Raw genomic sequence first — 24,322 nt, 5'->3', positions numbered from 1 at the left:
ACCAATTTGCCTCAAGTTGTTAAAGGATTCAATAAAAAATGTGATTTATCTAAGGGTGACCTTGTGTTGATAAAGGAGGATAACCTCCCTAGATTGAAGTGGCCTCTTGGGGTTATTGTAGATGTTTTTAAAGGTAGAGATGGACTTGTAAGAAGTGTAAGGCTCAAAACTAAAAAGGGAGAAATGACTAGACCCATTCAAAGATTGTATAATCTTGAAGTAGGTAGATCTGAAGATTTGATTACTACTGATGCATCCTGTGATGATTTTGATAGAGATGTATGTGATAATCCTCAAATGCCTATCCATACTGTTAGTGATGAGGATGTACTTCCAAAGTCTAAGTCTGGTAGAGTAATTAAGCCTCCTACTAAGTTAGATTTATGATAGTCACTGTAAGTCATGCAGTTGTGCATGTCAAAAGCTTAATGTGTTTATTTTGTAAAACTACATTACTAATTTTTGTTTATTTTTCTGCCATGTATAATTTAGATAAGGTCTAAGTTGTGCTCTTTAATAGGTGGCTTCGTCCCCTATTGTCGGGAGGATGTTGACTTTAGAAAGGTGTCTTCTGCTTATTCACTTGAAAGGAGTTTCCTTATAGTGTGTCTGAAATAGCACTACCATTTTCTTTCATAACTCATGTTCCAATGTTTTTTTGTTAGTTTTCTTGGTTATATATTTAATTCTGTTTCTCTTACTTGAAGTGTATATTGAAGTACAATTAATTTAGTATTTGATATTTACAAGTCATCATATTTATGAGTGTGAATTTTATAACTATTTTTGCTTAATGTAAGTCTCAATATATTTACTTAAGAGTTTAGTTGTTCTAATAAAATCAGAGGTTTTAAGAAAAACATGGTGTTTCCTTCTAGCCCAAAGCTCTCCTTTTTCCATACCTTCCTGTACGACGTGGGCTTAATAATCCCCCACAGATAGAAACTATATTTTAATTATTAAAAAGTTAACAATGAAATGGATAGAAACTATATTTTTAATGATGAAAAAGTTAACAATGAAATGGATAGAAACTATATTTTAATTATTAAAAAGTTAACAATGAAATGGATAGAAACTATATTTTATTTATGAAAAAGTTAACAATGAAATGGATAGATACTATATTTTTAATGATGAAAAAGTTAATAATGAAATGGATAGAAACTATATTTTAATTATGAAAAAGTTAACAATGAAATGGATAGAAACTATATTTTAATTATGAAAAAGTTAACAATGAAATGGATAGAAACTATATTTTAATTATTAAAAAGTTAACAATGAAATGGATAGAAACTACATTTTTAATGATGAAAAGGTTAACAATGAAATGGATAGAAACTATATTTTTAATGATAAAAAAGTTAACAATGAAATGCAAAGAAACTATATTTTAATTATGAAAAAGTTAACAATGAAATGGATAGAAACTATAATTTTAATTATGAAAAAGTTAACAATGAAATGGATAGAAACTATATTTTAATGATGAAAAAGTTAACAATGAAATGGATAGAAACTATATTTTAATTATGAAAAAGTTAACAATGAAATGGATAGAAACTATATTTTCAATGATGAAAAAGTTAACAATGAAATGGATAGAAACTATATTTTTAATGATAATAAAGTTAACAATGAAATGATAAGAAACTATATTTTAATTATGAAAAAGTTAACAATGAAATGGATAGAAACTATATTTTAATTATGAAAAAGTTAACAATGAAATGGATAGATACTATATTTTAATTATGAAAAAGTTAACAATGAAATGGATAGAAACTACATTTTTAATGATGAAAAAGTTAACAATGAAATGGATAGAAACTATATTTTTAATGATAAAAAAGTTAACAATGAAATGATAAGAAACTATATTTTAATTATTAAAAAGTTAACAATGAAATGGATAGAAACTATATTTTAATGATGAAAAAGTTAACAATGAAATGGATAGAAACTATATTTTAATTATGAAAAAGCTAACAATGAAATGGATAGAAACTATATTTTTAATGATAAAAAAGTTAACAATGAAATGATAAGAAACTATATTTTAATTATGAAAAAGTTAACAATGAAATGGATAGAAACTAAATTTTAATTATGAAAAAGTTAACAATGAAATGGATAGATACTATATTTTAATTATGAAAAAGTTAACAATGAAATGGATAGAAACTATATTTTTAATGATAAAAAAGTTAACAATGAAATGATAAGAAACTATATTTTAATTATTAAAAAGTTAACAATGAAATGGATAGAAACTATATTTTAATGATGAAAAAGTTAACAATGAAATGGATAGAAACTATATTTTAATTATGAAAAAGTTAACAATGAAATGGATAGAAACTATATTTTTAATGATAAAAAAGTTAACAATGAAATGATAAACTATATTTTAATTATGAAAAAGTTAACAATGAAATGGATAGAAACTATATTTTAATTATGAAAAAGTTAACAATGAAATGGATAGAAACTATATTTTAATTATGAAAAAGTTAACAATGAAATGGATAGAAACTATATTTTTAATGATGAAAAAGTTAACAATGAAATGGATAGAAACTATATTTTAATTATGAAAAAGTTAACAATAAAATGGATAGAAACTATATTTTACAAGATGAAAAAGTTAACAATGAAATGCATAGAAACTATATTTTAATTATGAAAAAGTTAACAATGAAATGGATAGAAACTATATTTTAATTATGAAAAAGTTAACAATGAAATGGATAGAAACTATATTTTGATTATGAAAAAGTTAACAATGAAATGGATAGAAACTATATTTTTAATGATGAAAAAGTTAACAATGAAATGATAAGAAACTATATTTTAATTATGAAAAAGTTAACAATGAAATGGATAGAAACTATATTTTTAATGATGAAAAAGTTAACAATGAAATGGATAGAAACTATATTTTAATTATGAAAAAGTTAACAATGAAATGGATAGAAACTATATTTTTAATGATAAAAAAGTTAACAATGAAATGATAAGAAACTATATTTTTAATGATGAAAAAGTTAACAATGAAATGCATAGAAACTATATTTTAATTATGAAAAAGTTAACAATGAAATGGATAGAAACTATATTTTAATTATGAAAAAGTTAACAATGAAATGGATAGAAACTATAATTTTAATTATGAAAAAGTTAACAATGAAATGGATAGAAACTATATTTTTAATGATAAAAAAGTTAACAATGAAATGATAAGAAACTATATTTTAATTATTAAAAAGTTAACAATGAAATGGATAGAAACTATATTTTAATGATGAAAAAGTTAACAATGAAATGGATAGAAACTATATTTTAATTATGAAAAAGTTAACAATGAAATGGATAGAAACTATATTTTTAATGATAAAAAAGTTAACAATGAAATGATAAGAAACTATATTTTTAATGATGAAAAAGTTAACAATGAAATGGATAGAAACTATATTTTAATTATGAAAAAGTTAACAATGAAATGGATAGATACTATATTTTAATTATGAAAAAGTTAACAATGAAATGGATAGAAACTATATTTTTAATGATGAAAAAGTTAACAATGAAATGGATAGAAACTATATTTTTAATGATAAAAAAGTTAACAATGAAATGATAAGAAACTATATTTTAATTATTAAAAAGTTAACAATGAAATGGATAGAAACTATATTTTAATGATGAAAAAGTTAACAATGAAATGGATAGAAACTATATTTTAATTATGAAAAAGTTAACAATGAAATGGATAGAAACTATATTTTTAATGATAAAAAAGTTAACAATGAAATGATAAGAAACTATATTTTAATTATGAAAAAGTTAACAATGAAATGGATAGAAACTATATTTTTAATGATAATAAAGTTAACAATGAAATGATAAACTATATTTTAATTATGAAAAAGTTAACAAATAAATGGATAGAAGCTATATTTCAATTATGAAAAAGTTAACAATGAAATGGATAGAAACTATATTTTTAATGATAAAAAAGTTAACAATGAAATGATAAGAAACTATATTTTAATTATGAAAAAGTTAACAATGAAATGGATAGAAACTATATTTTTAATGATAAAAAAGTTAACAATGAAATGATAAACTATATTTTAATTATGAAAAAGTTAACAAAGAAATGGATAGAAACTATATTTTAATTATGAAAAAGTTAACAATGAAATGGATAGAAACTATATTTTTAATGATAAAAAAGTTAACAATGAAATGATAAGAAACTATATTTTAATTATGAAAAAGTTAACAATGAAATGGATAGAAACTATATTTTTAATGATAATAAAGTTAACAATGAAATGATAAACTATATTTTAATTATGAAAAAGTTAACAAAGAAATGGATAGAAACTATATTTTAATTATGAAAAAGTTAACAATGAAATGGATAGAAACTATATTTTTAATGATAAAAAAGTTAACAATGAAATGATAAGAAACTATATTTTAATTATGAAAAAGTTAACAATGAAATGGATAGAAACTATATTTTTAATGATAAAAAAGTTAACAATGAAATGATAAACTATATTTTAATTATGAAAAAGTTAACAATGAAATGGATAGCAACTATATTTTTAATGATAAAAAAGTTAACAATGAAATGATAAACTATATTTTAATTATGAAAAAGTTAACAAAGAAATGGATAGAAACTATATTTTAATTATGAAAAAGTTAACAATGAAATGGATAGAAACTATATTTTTAATGATAAAAAAGTTAACAATGAAATGATAAACTATATTTTAATTATGAAAAAGTTAACAAAGAAATGGATAGAAACTATATTTTAATTATGAAAAAGTTAACAATGAAATGGATAGAAACTATATTTTTAATGATAAAAAAGTTAACAATGAAATGATAAGAAACTATATTTTAATTATGAAAAAGTTAACAATGAAATGGATAGAAACTATATTTTTAATGATAATAAAGTTAACAATGAAATGATAAACTATATTTTAATTATGAAAAAGTTAACAAAGAAATGGATAGAAACTATATTTTAATTATGAAAAAGTTAACAATGAAATGGATAGAAACTATATTTTTAATGATAAAAAAGTTAACAATGAAATGGATAGAAACTATATTTTAATTATGAAAAAGTTAACAATGAAATGGATAGAAACTATATTTTTAATGATAAAAAAGTTAACAATGAAATGATAAACTATATTTTAATTATGAAAAAGTTAACAATGAAATGGATAGAAACTATATTTTTAATGATAAAAAAGTTAACAATGAAATGATAAGAAACTATATTTTAATTATGAAAAAGTTAACAATGAAATGGATAGAAACTATATTTTTAATGATAATAAAGTTAACAATGAAATGATAAACTATATTTTAATTATGAAAAAGTTAACAAAGAAATGGATAGAAACTATATTTTAATTATGAAAAAGTTAACAATGAAATGGATAGAAACTATATTTTTAATGATAAAAAGTTAACAATGAAATGATAAGAAACTATATTTTAATGATGAAAAAGTTAACAATGAAATGGATAGAAACTATATTTTAATTATGAAAAAGTTAACAATGAAATGGATAGAACTATATTTTAATTATGAAAAAGTTAACAATGAAATGGATAGAAACTACATTTTTAATGATGAAAAAGTTAACAATGAAATGGATAGAAACTATATTTTTAATGATAAAAAAGTTAACAATGAAATGATAAGAAACTATATTTTAATTATTAAAAAGTTAACAATGAAATGGATAGAAACTATATTTTAATGATGAAAAAGTTAACAATGAAATGGATAGAAACTATATTTTAATTATGAAAAAGTTAACAATGAAATGGATAGAAACTATATTTTAATTATGAAAAAAGTTAACAATGAAATGGATAGAAACTATATTTTAATTATGAAAAAGTTAACAATGAAATGGATAGAAACTATATTTTTAATGATGAAAAAGTTAACAATGAAATGGATAGAAACTATATTTTAATTATGAAAAAGTTAACAATGAAATGGATAGAAACTATATTTTAATTATGAAAAAGTTAACAATGAAATGGATAGAAACTATATTTTAATTATGAAAAAGTTAACAATGAAATGGATAGAAACTATATTTTTAATGATGAAAAAGTTAACAATGAAATGGATAGAAACTATATTTTTAATGATGAAAAAGTTAACAATGAAATGGATAGAAACTATATTTTAAAGATGAAAAAGTTAACAATGAAATGGATAGAAACTATATTTTAATTATGAAAAAGTTAACAATGAAATGGATAGAAACTATATTTTAATGATGAAAAAGTTAACAATGAAATGGATAGAAACTATATTTTAATTATGAAAAAGTTAACAATGAAATGGATAGAAACTATATTTTAATGATGAAAAAGTTAACAATGAAATGGATAGAAACTATATTTTAATTATGAAAAAGTTAACAATGAAATGGATAGAAACTATATTTTTAATTATGAAAAAGTTAACAATGAAATGGATAGAAACTATATTTTAATTATGAAAAAGTTAACAATGAAATGGATAGAAACTATATTTTTAATGATGAAAAAGTTAACAATGAAATGGATAGAAACTATATTTTTAATGATGAAAAAGTTAACAATGAAATGGATAGAAACTATATTTTAATTATGAAAAAGTTAACAATGAAATGGATAGAAACTATATTTTTAATGATGAAAAAGTTAACAATGAAATGGATAGAAACTATATTTTAATTATGAAAAAGTTAACAATGAAATGGATAGAAACTACATTTTTAATGATGAAAAAGTTAACAATGAAATGGATAGAAACTATATTTTAATTATGAAAAAGTTAACAATGAAATGGATAGAAACTATATTTTAATATGAAAAAGTTAACAATGAAATGGATAGAAACTATATTTTTAATGATGAAAAAGTTAACAATGAAATGGATAGAAACTATATTTTAATTATGAAAAAGTTAACAATGAAATGGATAGAAACTATATTTTAATGATGAAAAAGTTAACAATGAAATGGATAGAAACTATATTTTAATTATGAAAAAGTTAACAATGAAATGGATAGAAACTATATTTTTAATGATAAAAAGTTAACAATGAAATGGATAGAAACTATATTTTAATTATGAAAAAGTTAACAATGAAATGGATAGAAACTATATTTTAATTATGAAAAAGTTAACAATGAAATGGATAGAAACTATATTTTAATTATGAAAAAGTTAACAATGAAATGGATAGAAACTATATTTTAATTATGAAAAAGTTAACAATGAAATGGATAGAAACTATATTTTAATTATGAAAAAGTTAACAATGAAATGGATAGAAACTATATTTTTAATGATGAAAAAGTTAACAATGAAATGGATAGAAACTATATTTTTAATGATGAAAAAGTTAACAATGAAATGGATAGAAACTATATTTTAATTATGAAAAAGTTAACAATGAAATGGATAGAAACTACATTTTTAATGATGAAAAAGTTAACAATGAAATGGATAGAAACTATATTTTTAATGATGAAAAAGTTAACAATGAAATGGATAGAAACTATATTTTTAATGATGAAAAAGTTAACAATGAAATGGATAGAAACTATATTTTAATGATGAAAAAGTTAACAATGAAATGGATAAGAAACTATATTTTAATGATGAAAAAGTTAACAATGAAATGGATAGAAACTATATTTTAATGATGAAAAAGTTAACAATGAAATGGATAGAAACTATATTTTAATGATGAAAAAGTTAACAATGAAATGGATAGAAACTATATTTTAATGATGAAAAAGTTAACAATGAAATGGATAAGAAACTATATTTTAATGATGAAAAAGTTAACAATGAAATGGATAGAAACTATATTTTTAATGATGAAAAAGTTAACAATGAAATGGATAGAAACTATATTTTAATTATGAAAAAGTTAACAATGAAATGGATAGAAACTATATTTTAATGATGAAAAAGTTAACAATGAAATGGATAGAAACTATATTTTAATTATGAAAAAGTTAACAATGAAATGGATAGAAACTATATTTTTAATGATGAAAAAGTTAACAATGAAATGGATAGAAACTATATTTTTAATGATGAAAAAGTTAACAATGAAATGGATAGAAACTATATTTTTAATTATGAAAAAGTTAACAATGAAATGGATAGAAACTATATTTTTAATTATGAAAAAGTTAACAATGAAATGGATAGAAACTATATTTTTAATTATGAAAAAGTTAACAATGAAATGGATAGAAACTATATTTTTAATGATGAAAAAGTTAACAATGAAATGGATAGAAACTATATTTTAATTATGAAAAAGTTAACAATGAAATGGATAGAAACTATATTTTTAATGATGAAAAAGTTAACAATGAAATGGATAGAAACTATATTTTTAATGATGAAAAAGTTAACAATGAAATGGATAGAAACTATATTTTAATATGAAAAAGTTAACAATGAAATGGATAGAAACTATATTTTAATGATGAAAAAGTTAACAATGAAATGGATAGAAACTATATTTTAATGATGAAAAAGTTAACAATGAAATGGATAGAAACTATATTTTAATTATGAAAAAGTTAACAATGAAATGGATAGAAACTATATTTTTAATTATGAAAAAGTTAACAATGAAATGGATAGAAACTATATTTTTAATTATGAAAAAGTTAACAATGAAATGGATAGAAACTATATTTTTAATTATGAAAAAGTTAACAATGAAATGGATAGAAACTACATTTTTAATGATGAAAAAGTTAACAATGAAATGGATAGAAACTATATTTTTAATGATGAAAAAGTTAACAATGAAATGGATAGAAACTATATTTTTAATGATGAAAAAGTTAACAATGAAATGGATAGAAACTATATTTTTAATGATGAAAAAGTTAACAATGAAATGGATAGAAACTATATTTTTAATGATGAAAAAGTTAACAATGAAATGGATAGAAACTATATTTTAATATGAAAAAGTTAACAATGAAATGGATAGAAACTATATTTTTAATGATGAAAAAGTTAACAATGAAATGGATAGAAACTATATTTTAATATGAAAAAGTTAACAATGAAATGGATAGAAACTATATTTTTAATGATGAAAAAGTTAACAATGAAATGGATAGAAACTATATTTTTAATGATAAAAAGTTAACAATGAAATGGATAGAAACTATATTTTAATTATGAAAAAGTTAACAATGAAATGGATAGAAACTATATTTTAATTATGAAAAAGTTAACAATGAAATGGATAGAAACTATATTTTAATTATGAAAAAGTTAACAATGAAATGGATAGAAACTATATTTTAATTATGAAAAAGTTAACAATGAAATGGATAGAAACTATATTTTAATTATGAAAAAGTTAACAATGAAATGGATAGAAACTATATTTTAATTATGAAAAAGTTAACAATGAAATGGATAGAAACTATATTTTAATTATGAAAAAGTTAACAATGAAATGGATAGAAACTATATTTTTAATGATGAAAAAGTTAACAATGAAATGGATAGAAACTATATTTTAATTATGAAAAAGTTAACAATGAAATGGATAGAAACTATATTTAATGATGAAAAAGTTAACAATGAAATGGATAGAAACTATATTTTAATGATGAAAAAGTTAACAATGAAATGGATAGAAACTATATTTTAATTATGAAAAAGTTAACAATGAAATGGATAGAAACTATATTTTAATGATGAAAAAGTTAACAATGAAATGGATAGAAACTATATTTTAATGATGAAAAAGTTAACAATGAAATGGATAGAAACTATATTTTAATGATGAAAAAGTTAACAATGAAATGGATAGAAACTATATTTTAATGATGAAAAAGTTAACAATGAAATGGATAGAAACTATATTTTAATTATGAAAAAGTTAACAATGAAATGGATAGAAACTATATTTTTAATGATGAAAAAGTTAACAATGAAATGGATAGAAACTATATTTTTAATTATGAAAAAGTTAACAATGAAATGGATAGAAACTATATTTTAATTATGAAAAAGTTAACAATGAAATGGATAGAAACTATATTTTTAATTATGAAAAAGTTAACAATGAAATGGATAGAAACTATATTTTTAATGATAAAAAGTTAACAATGAAATGGATAGAAACTATATTTTAATTATGAAAAAGTTAACAATGAAATGGATAGAAACTATATTTTAATTATGAAAAAGTTAACAATGAAATGGATAGAAACTATATTTTAATTATGAAAAAGTTAACAATGAAATGGATAGAAACTATATTTTTAATGATGAAAAAGTTAACAATGAAATGGATAGAAACTATATTTTAATTATGAAAAAGTTAACAATGAAATGGATAGAAACTATATTTTAATTATGAAAAAGTTAACAATGAAATGGATAGAAACTATATTTTTAATGATGAAAAAGTTAACAATGAAATGGATAGAAACTATATTTTAATTATGAAAAAGTTAACAATGAAATGGATAGAAACTATATTTTAATTATGAAAAAGTTAACAATGAAATGGATAGAAACTATATTTTAATTATGAAAAAGTTAACAATGAAATGGATAGAAACTATATTTTAATTATGAAAAAGTTAACAATGAAATGGATAGAAACTATATTTTAATTATGAAAAAGTTAACAATGAAATGGATAGAAACTATATTTTAATTATGAAAAAGTTAACAATGAAATGGATAGAAACTATATTTTAATTATGAAAAAGTTAACAATGAAATGGATAGAAACTATATTTTAATTATGAAAAAGTTAACAATGAAATGGATAGAAACTATATTTTAATGATGAAAAAGTTAACAATGAAATGGATAGAAACTATATTTTAATGATGAAAAAGTTAACAATGAAATGGATAGAAACTATATTTTAATGATGAAAAGTTAACAATGAAATGGATAAAAACTATATTTTAATGATGAAAAAGTTAACAATGAAATGGATAGAAACTATATTTTAATTATGAAAAAGTTAACAATGAAATGGATAGAAACTATATTTTAATTATGAAAAAGTTAACAATGAAATGGATAGAAACTATATTTTAATTATGAAAAAGTTAACAATGAAATGGATAGAAACTATATTTTAATTATGAAAAAGTTAACAATGAAATGGATAGAAACTATATTTTAATTATGAAAAAGTTAACAATGAAATGGATAGAAACTATATTTTAATTATGAAAAAGTTAACAATGAAATGGATAGAAACTATATTTTAATTATGAAAAAGTTAACAATGAAATGGATAGAAACTATATTTTAATTGTGAAAAAGTTAACAATGAAATGGATAGAAACTATATTTTTAATGATGAAAAAGTTAACAATGAAATGGATAGAAACTATATTTTAATTATGAAAAAGTTAACAATGAAATGGATAGAAACTATATTTTAATTATGAAAAAGTTAACAATGAAATGGATAGAAACTATATTTTTAATGATGAAAAAGTTAACAATGAAATGGATAGAAACTATATTTTTAATGATGAAAAAGTTAACAATGAAATGGATAGAACTATATTTTAATTATGAAAAAGTTAACAATGAAATGGATAGAAACTATATTTTTAATTATGAAAAAGTTAACAATGAAATGGATAGAAACTATATTTTAATTATGAAAAAGTTAACAATGAAATGGATAGAAACTATATTTAATTATGAAAAAGTTAACAATGAAATGGATAGAAACTATATTTTAATTATGAAAAAGTTAACAATGAAATGGATAGAAACTATATTTTAATGATGAAAAAGTTAACAATGAAATGGATAGAAACTATATTTTTAATGATGAAAAAGTTAACAATGAAATGGATAGAAACTATATTTTAATTATGAAAAAGTTAACAATGAAATGGATAGAAACTATATTTAATTATGAAAAAGTTAACAATGAAATGGATAGAAACTATATTTTAATTATGAAAAAGTTAACAATGAAATGGATAGAAACTATATTTTAATGATGAAAAAGTTAACAATGAAATGGATAGAAACTGAGTTATTGAAATCATAAACGAATTAAAACTTAGCTCTCACAGAGTGGATAAAAGAAGTGTAAATCAATATGGAATATCATTGACAAATTAAGGCTTGTAAGCGAATAAAAAGGGATATGGAGGAAATAGGGCACATGCATTTGTACAGGAACAATGCAGATGGTGGAGGAAGTAGGTCACTGATGTACGGGAATAATGTAGATGAGTATTTAATGTAAAAAATAAATTAATTTATATGTGATGAATAAAATCATTAGCAGGAAGTTGTCAGACTGCCATATAGAAATGTTACGAATTACAAAAAAAATAAAGGCAGATGTGCAGCAGATAGAGTAACTATACACCATTGTCCTTAGTGGATCCATTGATTCCAATTATCCATAAACAGTACAGTTATTGTTTTAAATAACATGCCTGACAACTCCATTTACACAAATGGTTGTCATTTTCTAAAAATATGCAAATTAAACAAAATCAATTATGTCAGCCTTGTATGTTCAAAATTTAAAAAATAAAATTATAAAACAATAAGTGCAGGTTTAAAACCACTCTGAAGACTTACCCTAGGCCTTCTTGGATAATAACTGGAATAGCTTTGTTGGGAGAGGTATTTTCCACTATAGAATCCAAAGCATGGTTACTGTCTAGCTGCAAGAACTTGTTTGTATCTGCTGAGCGGTTCAGAAGCAGACTCGTAATTTTATCCACATCCTGTTGTAATAAAAAGAATTAAAAACATATTACTAAATATTTGTCACCACTAATGATACAGTAAATCTAAAAAAATCATCATTTATAATTTATCGATTCAACTTTAACTATCAAGCAGCAAATAACTGCATCCAGTGTAACACTAAGGGGTTGCAAATACTATTAAAATTTTTAAGCAATTCTTTAATTTTTTTTACAAATGGTGCATCTGGTTCTTTATACCATAATATGATTAAATTACTGTATAGCAGTTTTCATTGAAATAAAGATTAATTTTACATTTCCATGCAAATACACAAATGATATTTACCACAGCTATTATTATTATTATTATTATTATTATTATTATTATTATTATTATTAATATTATCATTATTATTATTATTATTATTATCATTATTATTTTTGTTGTCATTATTATCATTACAGTATGTATATATATATATATATATATAGATATATATATATATATGTATATATATATATATAAATATTTGAAAATATATATTTACAGTAGGTCCTCGAGTTATGAACGAAATCCGTTCTCACAATGAGGAGCTCGGTGACATCACCACCATCCAGCTGCTTATTAAGGTCAACAACCTTGGTAACAGCTTCAGCTGTCTCCTCATAGCCAAAGAAATTGTTGACAAACTGAGGGTAAACCTTCTTTCAGACACCATTTATGTTGCTTTGCTTCACCTCATCCCAAGCTTCAGCAATGTTCTTGATGGCATCTCAGATGTTGTAGGAGTATCCGAATATCTTAAGGTTTATGTTCTCCCTCTCTGTTACTTCTAAAGCTATAGTAACTGTCCTACAAGGGTAGTAGGCATTGAAGGAAGTAATAACATTTTAGTCCTTAGGCTGTACCAGGGAAGTACTGTTGGGTGGCAAGTAAACCACCTTGACATTGGGATAAAAATCACATACGATGGCAGGGAGACCAGGGGCAATGTCCAGCAATAGCAGCACCTTAAAGGGTAAGCCCTTCTTAGCACAATACTGATTAAACTCAGGCACAAAGGGGTTGAAAAAAAAAGTCCTCAAATAACAAGAGGGCCACTCATGGCTTTCTATTAGACTTGCAGTTAAATGGAAGCAGAGTCTTCTAAAACCCCTTGAATGCCCTAGGAGTCTCAGCCTGATATACAAGCATAGGTGCTTGCAGTTACCAGAAGCATTACCTCCAAGAAGCAAAGTCGGTCTCTCTCCTCCTAACCTTTGTGTCTTGGTACCGTTTCCTCCTCCTTGGCGATGTTGGTCTGGTTTGGCATATGCTTAAAAAATAAGCCTATCTTATTCACATTGAAGACTTGTTTGGCACAAAACCTACCTTCCCTATTAATCTCGGCCAATGCATCAGGGAATCCACTTGCTGCTTTGTTATCAGCGCTAGCAACGTCAAATTACATCTTAAGGTTACGCAAATTGCTATGAGCCTTAAATCTCAAACCACCCAATTACTGGCCACAAACTCCTCACTTTCACTCCCTTGCTCCTTTTGACTTTTCAAGGTCTCAAACAAATGCTTTGCCTTCTGAATCACCTTATGGCTCACTAGGATATGCCACTGATTCTAGTTGTCCAACCAGAGCACTAATAACCTCTCCAGCTCAATCATGAGACCATTCATTGTTCGTAATATTGATATACTTCATTGGGGCATAATCTACCAAACTTAAGGATGTGATGTTTATCCTTGATGATAGTCAGAACTGTGGAAGGACTACCCTTGATAATAGTCAGAACCGTAGAACGGACATGGCCTAACGCATGACCTATGTTTATGGGGGTCTCCCCTTTTTCTTTTCGCTTCACTATGTCTACTTTAATTTCTATCGTATTGGCTTTCTTCTTCTTGGAATCATTGTGAAGCCTCTCCCTCAAGTTTTCCAGATATGAAGCAAAGAAAAAAAAATGGAGCATCACCAAAATCCCGAATGCATATAGTAACCTAAGATAGTAAACTGATGCTAAAGTGATGTGTAATGCGCTACTACACAGCCAGGAGACCGCATTAGCTATTCTCCATGTCAGCAAGCAGTACGTTGTATTACTGAACCAAACGTTACTTGAAACTTTGTAGGGCTGATTTTTTAAGAACCTTATGGAAGCCCGTTTGTAACAGTCAATCATCACAACTTGACAGTCATAAGCCAAGGACCTCCTGTGCATCTATCTTATGTAATAAAGAGCAAGTGTATCGGTATATATAATGGATTTTGAGCAAAGCGAAAAATCTATTTTTGGGTGATATGGCCATGTCGTCCTGATGGAAGGTTCCTTTAGGTAGCTTTCTAAGGGATATTTGGCTACAGTGATACTCCTAGAGAATTAACCATAGGTCTCCAGAATTCTAACTCCTGGCATGAGTATCCTTAATATAACTTTTAAGAATATCGCATAATATCAGGGGACGTATTTCTTGATACGACACATAGCAATCTTCACCCCGAATAGAGTTTTCGCTTTGAGGGGGAAGAGTAGCGAGTTTGAAGGGGAGCCGTTATCAAGGTTACCCGGTGGATCCCCTCCCAGTACTACTATGGCGTAACTATTCCTTGTTGCATTTAAGCATGGATAGCCGCAGATAGAGTAGTTTCGGGTGGGGTCTTTCGTTACATAGTTGTATACTCCTTTTCGAAAGAAGGGAGGGTCCATCAGGACGACATGGCCATATCACCCAAAAATAGACTTTTTGCTTTACTCAAAATCCGTTTTTTTGGGGGCTCAGCCATGTCGTCCTGATGGAAGCATACCCGAGAATTACTTGAAAGTACTATATCTGTGGATTTGTATAAGTCCCTTTACTTTGAATGAGTTCCTTATATGGTCTCCTCAACCTCTATATATGACATTACTGTTATTTGTCATATCCACTAAGCTTGAAACTAGCTTAGGGCTTCCTGCCCCCTGCAGGGAAAGTGTCAACTTCGACTATAAGGATTCAAAGTTTGTATCTCCATAGGGACGGACGGTAAATCTCAGAGATTACCTTTTTATCCCTTGGAAATCTGTACTCTGATTTCAAGTTGGGCCCTTCTAGGGTTTAATTATAACTTTAGTATACTTTATTCGTCTGTATCTGAGATAGCAGCAATAAGACACAAATACGTTCAGTATTTTACCTTGTAACTAGATAATCAATTGTAGTTACAATCAGGTATGAATCTGATCCGACATTGAAAACAAATCAGGGTCCATATTTTCTCCTGTCGGAAAAATATGTAATTTCATCGAAATGATGCCACTCAATGGATATGTGAAACCAAATCTGACTGATTGTACAGATTTTGGAAATGCCTGAACACCGTGACGCAACGTTCACTCGGCACTGGTGTTATCGGTCAGATATGCACCTATATGGAACAGTGTGTTAATCATCGTTGTGATTTGCACTTGAGGGTAAATGTACCCATGCACCCGATGCACTGGAAAGTCCCAAAGCAGTTCGCTGTTCATCGCAGGCTTATTATTATTATTATTATTACTATCCAAGCTACAACCCTAATTGGAAAAGCAAGATGCTATAAGCCCAGGGGCTCCAATAGGGAAAGTAGTCCAGTGAGGAAAGGAAATAAGGAAATAAATAACTGAAGAGAACAAATTAACAATAAATCATTCTAAAAAAAGTAATGTCAAAAGAGATATGTCATATATAAACTATTAACAACGTCAAAAACAAATATGTCATATATAAACTATAAAAAGACTCATGTCCGCCTGGCCAACAAAAAAGCATTTGCTCCAACTTTGAACTTTTGAAGTTCTACTGATTCAACAACCCGATTAGGAAGATCATTCCACAACTTGGTAACAGCTGGAATAAAACTTCTAGAGTACTGCATAGTATTGAGTCTTATGGTGGAGAAGGCCTGGCTATTAGAATTAACTGCCTGCCTAGTATTACGAACAGGATAGAATTGTCCAGGGAGATCTGAATGTAAAGGATGGTCAGAGTTATGAAAAATCTTGTGCAACATGCATAATGAACTAATTGAACGACGGTGCCAGAGATTAATATCTAGATCAGAAATAAGAAATTTAATAGACCGTAAGTTTCTGTCCAACAAATTAAGATGAGAATCAGCACCTGAAGACCAGACAGGAGAACAATACTCAAAACAAGGTAGAATAAAAGAATTAAAACACTTCTTCAGAATAGATTGATCACCGAATATCTTAAAAGACTTTCTCAATAAGCCAATTTTTTGTGCAATTAAAGAAGACAGACCTTATATGTTTCTCAAAAGTAAATTTGCTGTCGAGAATCACACCTAAAATTTTGAAAGAGTCATACAAATTTAAAGAAACATTATCAATACTGAGATCCGGATGTTGAGGAGCCACTGTCCTTGACCTACTTACAATCAAACTTTGAGTTTTGTTAGGATTCAACTTCATACCCCATAATTTGCACCATGCACTAATTTTAGCTAAATCTCTATTTAGGGATTCACCAATCCCAGATCTACATTCAGGGGATGGAATTGATGCAAAGAGAGTAGCATCATCTGCATATGCAACAAGCTTATTTTCTATACTTACTATGGTGCCCATCAACAACTCTTTGAGATCTACTACTTAAAAAATCAATAATAATGCTAAGAAACGACCCACCCACTCCCAACTGTTTCAGTTTCGAAACAAAGGCCTCATGATTAACACGGTCAAAGGCAGCACTAAAATCAAGGCCAATCATACGAACTTCCCGACCACAATCAAGGGATTTCTGTACTGCATTGGAGATTGTAAGAAGGGCATCACATGCTCCAAGGCCTTTACGAAAACCAAATTGCAAACGACGGGTTTCTAAAACTACCCGCCACCACCACAACATGTCTTATTTATGTACTTGCTTCGTATAGTGTTGGAAGAAGTTCCGTGAAGAAGCAATTTTCTTAGGATCATGAACTGCGGGTGAGCTGTCAGGATCCGCTCTGCGAATAAGTAGGTGAGCATTGCTCTCAGTTATTTTAGGGATAGATTTTGATCCTGAGGTTTCGCCTCGGAAGAGCTGTCCTTCCTTGAAGTCTGAAGTTCTATGAAGATAGACCTTAAGACACCCTAATGGGCATAGGGAGACATTTTCCTTCAGTGGGCAGATTCTCCAAGGACCCCACCTTTTGGTGGGCAGCTCGTTTTTGGCGAGAAAGTAGGATTGGGGAAAGGATTTAGTTCTCCCTCTTCTGTGCACTGAATATGGCCTGCATCCCTGATAGGCCAATATTTCACTAACTCTAGCCCCTAAGGCTATTGCGAACAGAAAATTGAGTTTCCGTGTTAGCTCTTCTAGAGTACAATCCTCATTGTTCAGGTTCGAAGCATAGTGCAAGACTTGACCAACGTCCATGTAATGGGCTTTGGAGGGGTTGTCGGCTTGGGTCTAGTGCACCCTTTTTAAGGTACCTTAAAAAAGGTTCGCTTATGAGGTTCGTCTCAAAGGCGTATAGAAGAGGTCTAGTCAGGGCCGACTTACACGTGGTTATCTTAGTGGAAGTCAGGCCTCGTCCAAGTGGGTAAAAGAAGAAAGGGAGTCAGAAACCTGTTGAAATTTCTGTTTGTCCCCTTGTTTTCACGAGGGTTACCCCTTTCTTCCAAGACAATCCACATTGTCTCCTGGTTGGACTTGACTTGTACTCTACAATGAAGTCGGCCACATTCTTCGAGATCCCAACCTTTTGTTCGCTGCTGGGGTGAAAAAATCATCAGATGCAGGTTGTTGGTTCTCGAGGATGAAATGTAACAGCCGACTTCTGCACCAGTTTGGATAAAACTGGGTACGGCAGAGGAAACAGCTACAGTTTCAATTCTAGAACTAGAGGAAACCAATTGCTTTTTGGGCCATTTGGGGGCCACTACAGGAGTTGTTCGTCTGGAGGATCCTAGCTTGTCGAGGACTTTTAGCAGGAGATTGGTTGGTGGAAACAGATAAATTTGATTCTATCCATTCCAGTCGAGAGACATGACGTCTATTGCTTCCGCTTAAGGTTCTCGTAAGGGCTACATAACGAGGTAGTTTCTTGTTGTCGCTCGTTGTGAAGAGGTCAATCTGCAGTTCCGGGACTTTATCGAAAATAAAGGAGAATGAGTCTGCACCTAGGGACCATTCTGTCTCTATCGGCTTTCGCCTGGATAGAGCATCCACCGTCACATCACGGAACCCTTGAAGGTGAACTACTTGATAAATGCCATCTTCTCTTCGTTGCCAGGCGGAAGATGGCTAACATCACGTGGTTGATGTGAGGTGAACTCGAGCCTTGTCGATTAGACATATTACTATCACCTCGTTGTAGAGAGCCAATCTGTTGTGAACTGTTCTGCGAGGGGATAGCCTCCTCAACGTCAGGAGGACTGTCATAGCCTCCAAGATGTTGATGTGTATCGCCACTGATGTTTGTGGTGGTTGCAAGAGAATTGTCTGTGCTAGGGTCTTATTCGTTGACCACGGCCTTAATGGCGTGCGCAATGGGGTCGGTGTCAACCTTGTTGATCTCTTCGAGCGTTTGATGCGCATCTTCTCCAGACTCCTGGCGCATCCTTTGGCTGTGCTTCTAGCATCGGGTCTGTCACTACTGCGAACTGGAGAGAGCCCAGTGCTCTTTCCTATTGGCATTTTAAAATCCTCTTGTGTTGGATTAGTCTCTTGACAGATGCCGCTATTTCTCTCCTCTTCTTTGATAGAATGGAGAGGTGGTGTGACTGCAAGTTCCCATGAATTCCTAACCATTGAAACTTGTGAGCTGGAGAAAGGCGAGACTTCTAGCGATTGATCTTGAGACACAGGTGTTTCAGGAACTGGATCATCTTTCCGGCTGCTTGCAGAAAAGTAGCCTTGGATGCTGCCCGCATCCGCCAATCGACCAGTTATGCTACTACCTGTACTCCTTCAGAGCGTAGCTGCTGGACGATCGTGTCCTTTAGCTTTGTGAATACCTTTGGGGCTATGTTTAGTCCAAAGGGCATGGCTGTGAAGACAAATTTTGTCTTCTGTAGCCTGAATCCTAGGTAGGAGGAGAGGGGGCGACTGACTGGTAGGTGCCAGTAAGCAACTGCCAGGTCTATTAAGACTGTATACGCCCCTTTTGGTAGAAGGGTCCTTATGTGTTGCACTGTAAGCATCCGGAACTTGTTGTTCTCGATGAACTTGTTGAGTGAAGACAAGTTTAGAATGACTCTGGGTTTGTCTGAGTCTTTCTTGGGAACGCAAAACAGCCTTCCTGAATTTTGATGGACTTCGCTTTCCTCATTACCTTCTTGTTCAATAGTGCTGAGGTATATTCTTCCAATAAGGGGGAAGTGTTGGAAGAATTTTGGAAAGGTGGATTTTTGTTCCATTTCCAACCAAGTCCATTCGTAAATTGGCTGTGGACCCAGGGATCGAAGGTCCAATAATCCCGAAAGTGGAAAAGTCTACCTCCTACCTGGAACCACTCATTGTTTAGAGGTTCATGAGGATATGTTTCCGTGACCACGTCCTCCTCCACCCTTGGGCGATTTCCGGAGGATCCTCTTTTGGGGCCCTTGCCTTTGTAGGGCCGAAAAGTGGTCGAGTACCTTTCAAAGACTGGATTAAATACAGATAACTGTCTTCCAGCTGATGAGAGACCATCTGGAGGGGGGTTTACAGCTGGACTACCATTTGAGGCACCGTGGTCATGATCACGGTCGGAAATTGTGCAGTTCTAATGATGATTTCCTCTTTGAGGACATGCCCTACTTTTGGAGCAGGTTCCTACTCTCCATGGCGGCTTTGGTAATGACTTCTTGGACCACTTCCTTTGGGAAAGGGTCTAGGCCCCAGATACATGATGAAATCAGTTTTCTGGGGCGTTATTAAAGTCCTGCACACATTTCTAAGCAGTTCTGATGAAACAAGGTGGTAAGACTATCTTTCATCTCCTGTTCCCTTCTCAAAGGATGGTTTGGCAACTTTGGAAGGTTCTCATTAATCTGCTGGCCTGCTGTCTCCGGATCCAATCTCGAGACGGAGAAGGTTAGATGTACCTCTTTCCACTTCTCCTCCCAGGTGGGCGTAGCTAGAGATAATGGTTTGCATTTCTCTAAGATTGGGCAGGGGTTTCCCTCTTCGACTGCTCTCATGAAACAGTCTAGGGCTTTCTCCGAAAGGGGGAGGGCTCAGGAAGAAGGAGCAATGAAGGTTGGATGCTTCTTGCTAAAGGCTTAGACTTTGGAGTTAGTATATCCGGCCCCTTTCCAGGTCTTGGCAAGGATGGCTTGAGCCTTGTCATGTTCGAGGACAATGACTTCCTTCGGTATAGTCCCCTCAAAGGGTGTAGGTTCATCTCGCAGTCTCACATAGCAATCTAGGAGATATAAAGCTTCATATTCAACATGGGCATGTGTTCCGTCTACCTCCAGGGGTTGGTTCAGAGCAGTGAGGGAGGTCAGATATTTTAAGGGGCTTAGCAGAGCCCCTGGAAGCGCCAGGGTGTTTCCTTCCCTGTACCTTTCTTTTCATCTCTTTGAGATCTTGCTTATTCTCCTCTCGTTCCTTCCGGAATAGTGTCAGCGTCTGCTGGATCGACTCTAGGAGCGTTTCGCTCCTGCCAACCTGTCTAGCCAGTTGGGGAGTTGGGGCTGAAGAGGTTGAGGGTATAAGTTGATAGGCCGGCATAGTGAGCTGAGGGACCTCAGTCACCATCAAAATGGATCCCTCTTCCTCCGTGGGTGGTTGAACCACTCCTTATTTAGGGCCTTCAAGCAGTAGGTCCTGTCCGGTGTCAATGGACACCTCTGACATCCTCTTGGTGGATGTCTAAGCTTTGCAGTGTCTGTTGGTATCCGTGTCCACTGTCCGTTGGATAGAAGGATGCTGGACCTGTGTCTGAGGCACAACATATTTGATTGAGCCTTAGGGAACAGTAGGCACTACAAAGATTTGTTAGGTAGGTAAGGTCCCGGAGAGTTCTTCTGGAAGCCTCATACTCACCTTTGGTGGGTTTCCCTTGCTGTACCCCTTGACTCCGTAGTGTCAGGGATATCTTTTACAAAGCCGTCAGTCAGCAAGGCATGCGCTAGACTTAAATCAGCAGCCCCTCCGAAGCCCATTTCATGGTCTCTGGACAAAGTCTTACACTATGCTTCAACCTTGAACAATGAAGATTGTTCTCTTAAGGATCTAACACAAAAAGTGATATTCCTGTTCGCTATAGCCTCAGGGACTAGAGTTAGTGAAATAGTAGCCCTATCAAGAGACAAGGGCCATATTCAGTTCACAGAAGTGGGAGAACTGAATTTCTTTCCTGATCCTACTTTTCTCGCCAAAAACGAGCTACCCACCAAAAGATGGAGAATCTGCCCTTTGAAGGAAGATGTCTCTCTATGTCCAGTAGAGTGTCTAAAGGTCTATCTTCGAAGAACTTCAGACTTCAAGGGAGGGAAGCTCTTCAAAGGCGAAACCTCAGGATCAAACTTATCCCTAAAACAACTGAGGGCGAAGCTCACCTATTTCATTCGCAGAGCGGATCCTGATAGTACACCCGCAGGTCATGATCCGAGAAAAATTGCTTCCTCACTGAACTTCTTTCAATATATGGGCTTTGAGCGTCTCCGCTCATACACTGGTTGGAAATCCTCTAGAGTTTTTTATAAACATTATGCGAAGCAAGTGCACGCATTGAAATATCTCGTGGTGGCGGCAGGTAGCGTGGTGAAACCTGTCGTCTAGTGCTGCGATGAACCGTGAATTGATTGGGACTTTTCAATCCTGGTGAAAAAGTGTTGACACCTTCCAGTGCAATACCCTTTTATTGAGTGTCACCCTGGTGACACTGGGACTGTTCTTTTTTAGGTACAGAATTATACCAATGACACTAGTGCCATGTGTACACTTGTACACAGTGTTGATAGTTATCCAACATTTACAGTAAAATTATCTTAATAATTTTTTAACTGATTTTGAGTGGCATCAAAAATATTTTTCCATTTCAGTTAGAAAATATTTTTATTTGTATATGTTGAATGTATAATTCTATTACAAATTTTAATACACCTTCTGTTCCATTTGATTATCGATTTAATAAAATGGTGAAAGTGTATTTGCATCTTATTTCGCCCAATATGTAGGTAAATAAACTTAGCCGGAGTCTTTTACTTATTTTCTTAAGTAAAGTTCATACATATGGTACTTAATCATACGAACAAAAAGATCTGAATGATATTTATATTTGTTCCTATATGAATACAAACCTTGTGCTTCTATCGTCGAGTACGACATTTCCCTGTAGGGGGCAGGAAGCCCTAACATTGTTCCATGCTTAGTGGTAATGACGTATAACGGTATTGTCATATATTTCAGTGGTCTGGATGACCATATAGAAGCTGACCCAAGGTTGAGGCACTTATACAAACCCACAGATATAGTACTTTAAAGTAATTCTCTGGTAAACTTCCATCAGGACGACATGGCTTGAGCCCAAAAAAACAGATTTTGAAGCAAAGCGAAAAATCTATTTTTGGGTGAGATGGCCATGTCGTCCTGATGGACCTACCCTCCTTTTCTAAGAAAAGGATTATGTAATAATCCCCTCCCGAAACTACTCTATCTGTAGCACCATGCTCAATGCTACGAGGAATGAGCGGCCATTTTGGGCCCAGTAATAGTAGGGGAGGAAAGGTAACTTTGATAACTGCTCCCCTTCAATTTCGCCACTCTTCTCTCTAAGAGCGAAAACTCTATTCAGGGTGAAGATTGCCATGTGTCGTATCAAGATATACGTCCCCTGATATTATGCGATATCCTTAAGAAAAATTTTAGGGATACTCGCGCCAGGAGTTAGAATTCAGGAGACCTATGGTTAATACTCTGGGAGTATCACTGTAGCCAAATATCCCTTAGAAAGCTACGTAAAGGAACCTTCCATCAGGACGACATGGCTGAGCCCAAAAACATAAATATATACATTTCTTTCCAGTCACACCCAGCTTTCCCCATTCCTTGGGTAGGGGAAAAGGGAGTACTCCTACCCTGATGTGAGCAGATTGCATGTTTGTGGATATCTAAATATTTAGCCAAAAGTTTTGACCGGTCATGTACAATAGTACACTGTATGCATATAAGTACGCACACACACACACACACACACATATATATATATATATATATATATATATATATATATATATATACATATATAAATATGTATATATATAAATATGTTTATATATATATATATATATATATATATTTATATATATATATATATATATAAATATATATATATATATATATATATATATATATATATATATATATATATATATATACTGTATATATATATATATATATATATATATATATATATATATATATATATATATATATATATATATCACTGTTAATGTATCTTACTATATATTCAAATGATATACATACAGTTCTATAGCACTATATACAGTACCATTCAAGTACAGGGTACTGTAATACTGAACCGAGTATACAGTATAGGGAACATAT

At 30.0% G+C, this 24,322-nt stretch overlaps 1 protein-coding gene across 3 annotated transcripts in view; it reads right to left on the bottom strand.

Annotated features, from left to right (window-relative positions):
* LOC137624386 (TOG array regulator of axonemal microtubules protein 1) overlaps window positions 1-24,322 on the bottom strand; it is a 674,340-nt gene that overhangs the window by 58,753 nt on the left and 591,265 nt on the right. For all 3 annotated transcript variants that reach the window (XM_068355115.1, XM_068355116.1, XM_068355117.1), the window contains one exon: window positions 12,692-12,840. In XM_068355115.1, coding sequence (XP_068211216.1) covers window positions 12,692-12,840 — 149 coding nt within the window. The remainder of the gene's footprint in view (window positions 1-12,691; window positions 12,841-24,322) is intronic.

Source organism: Palaemon carinicauda, chromosome 31 (assembly GCF_036898095.1).
Source record: "Palaemon carinicauda isolate YSFRI2023 chromosome 31, ASM3689809v2, whole genome shotgun sequence".
Taxonomy (NCBI): Eukaryota; Metazoa; Arthropoda; class Malacostraca; order Decapoda; family Palaemonidae; genus Palaemon; species Palaemon carinicauda.
This window is presented reverse-complemented; position numbering and strand designations above follow the sequence as displayed.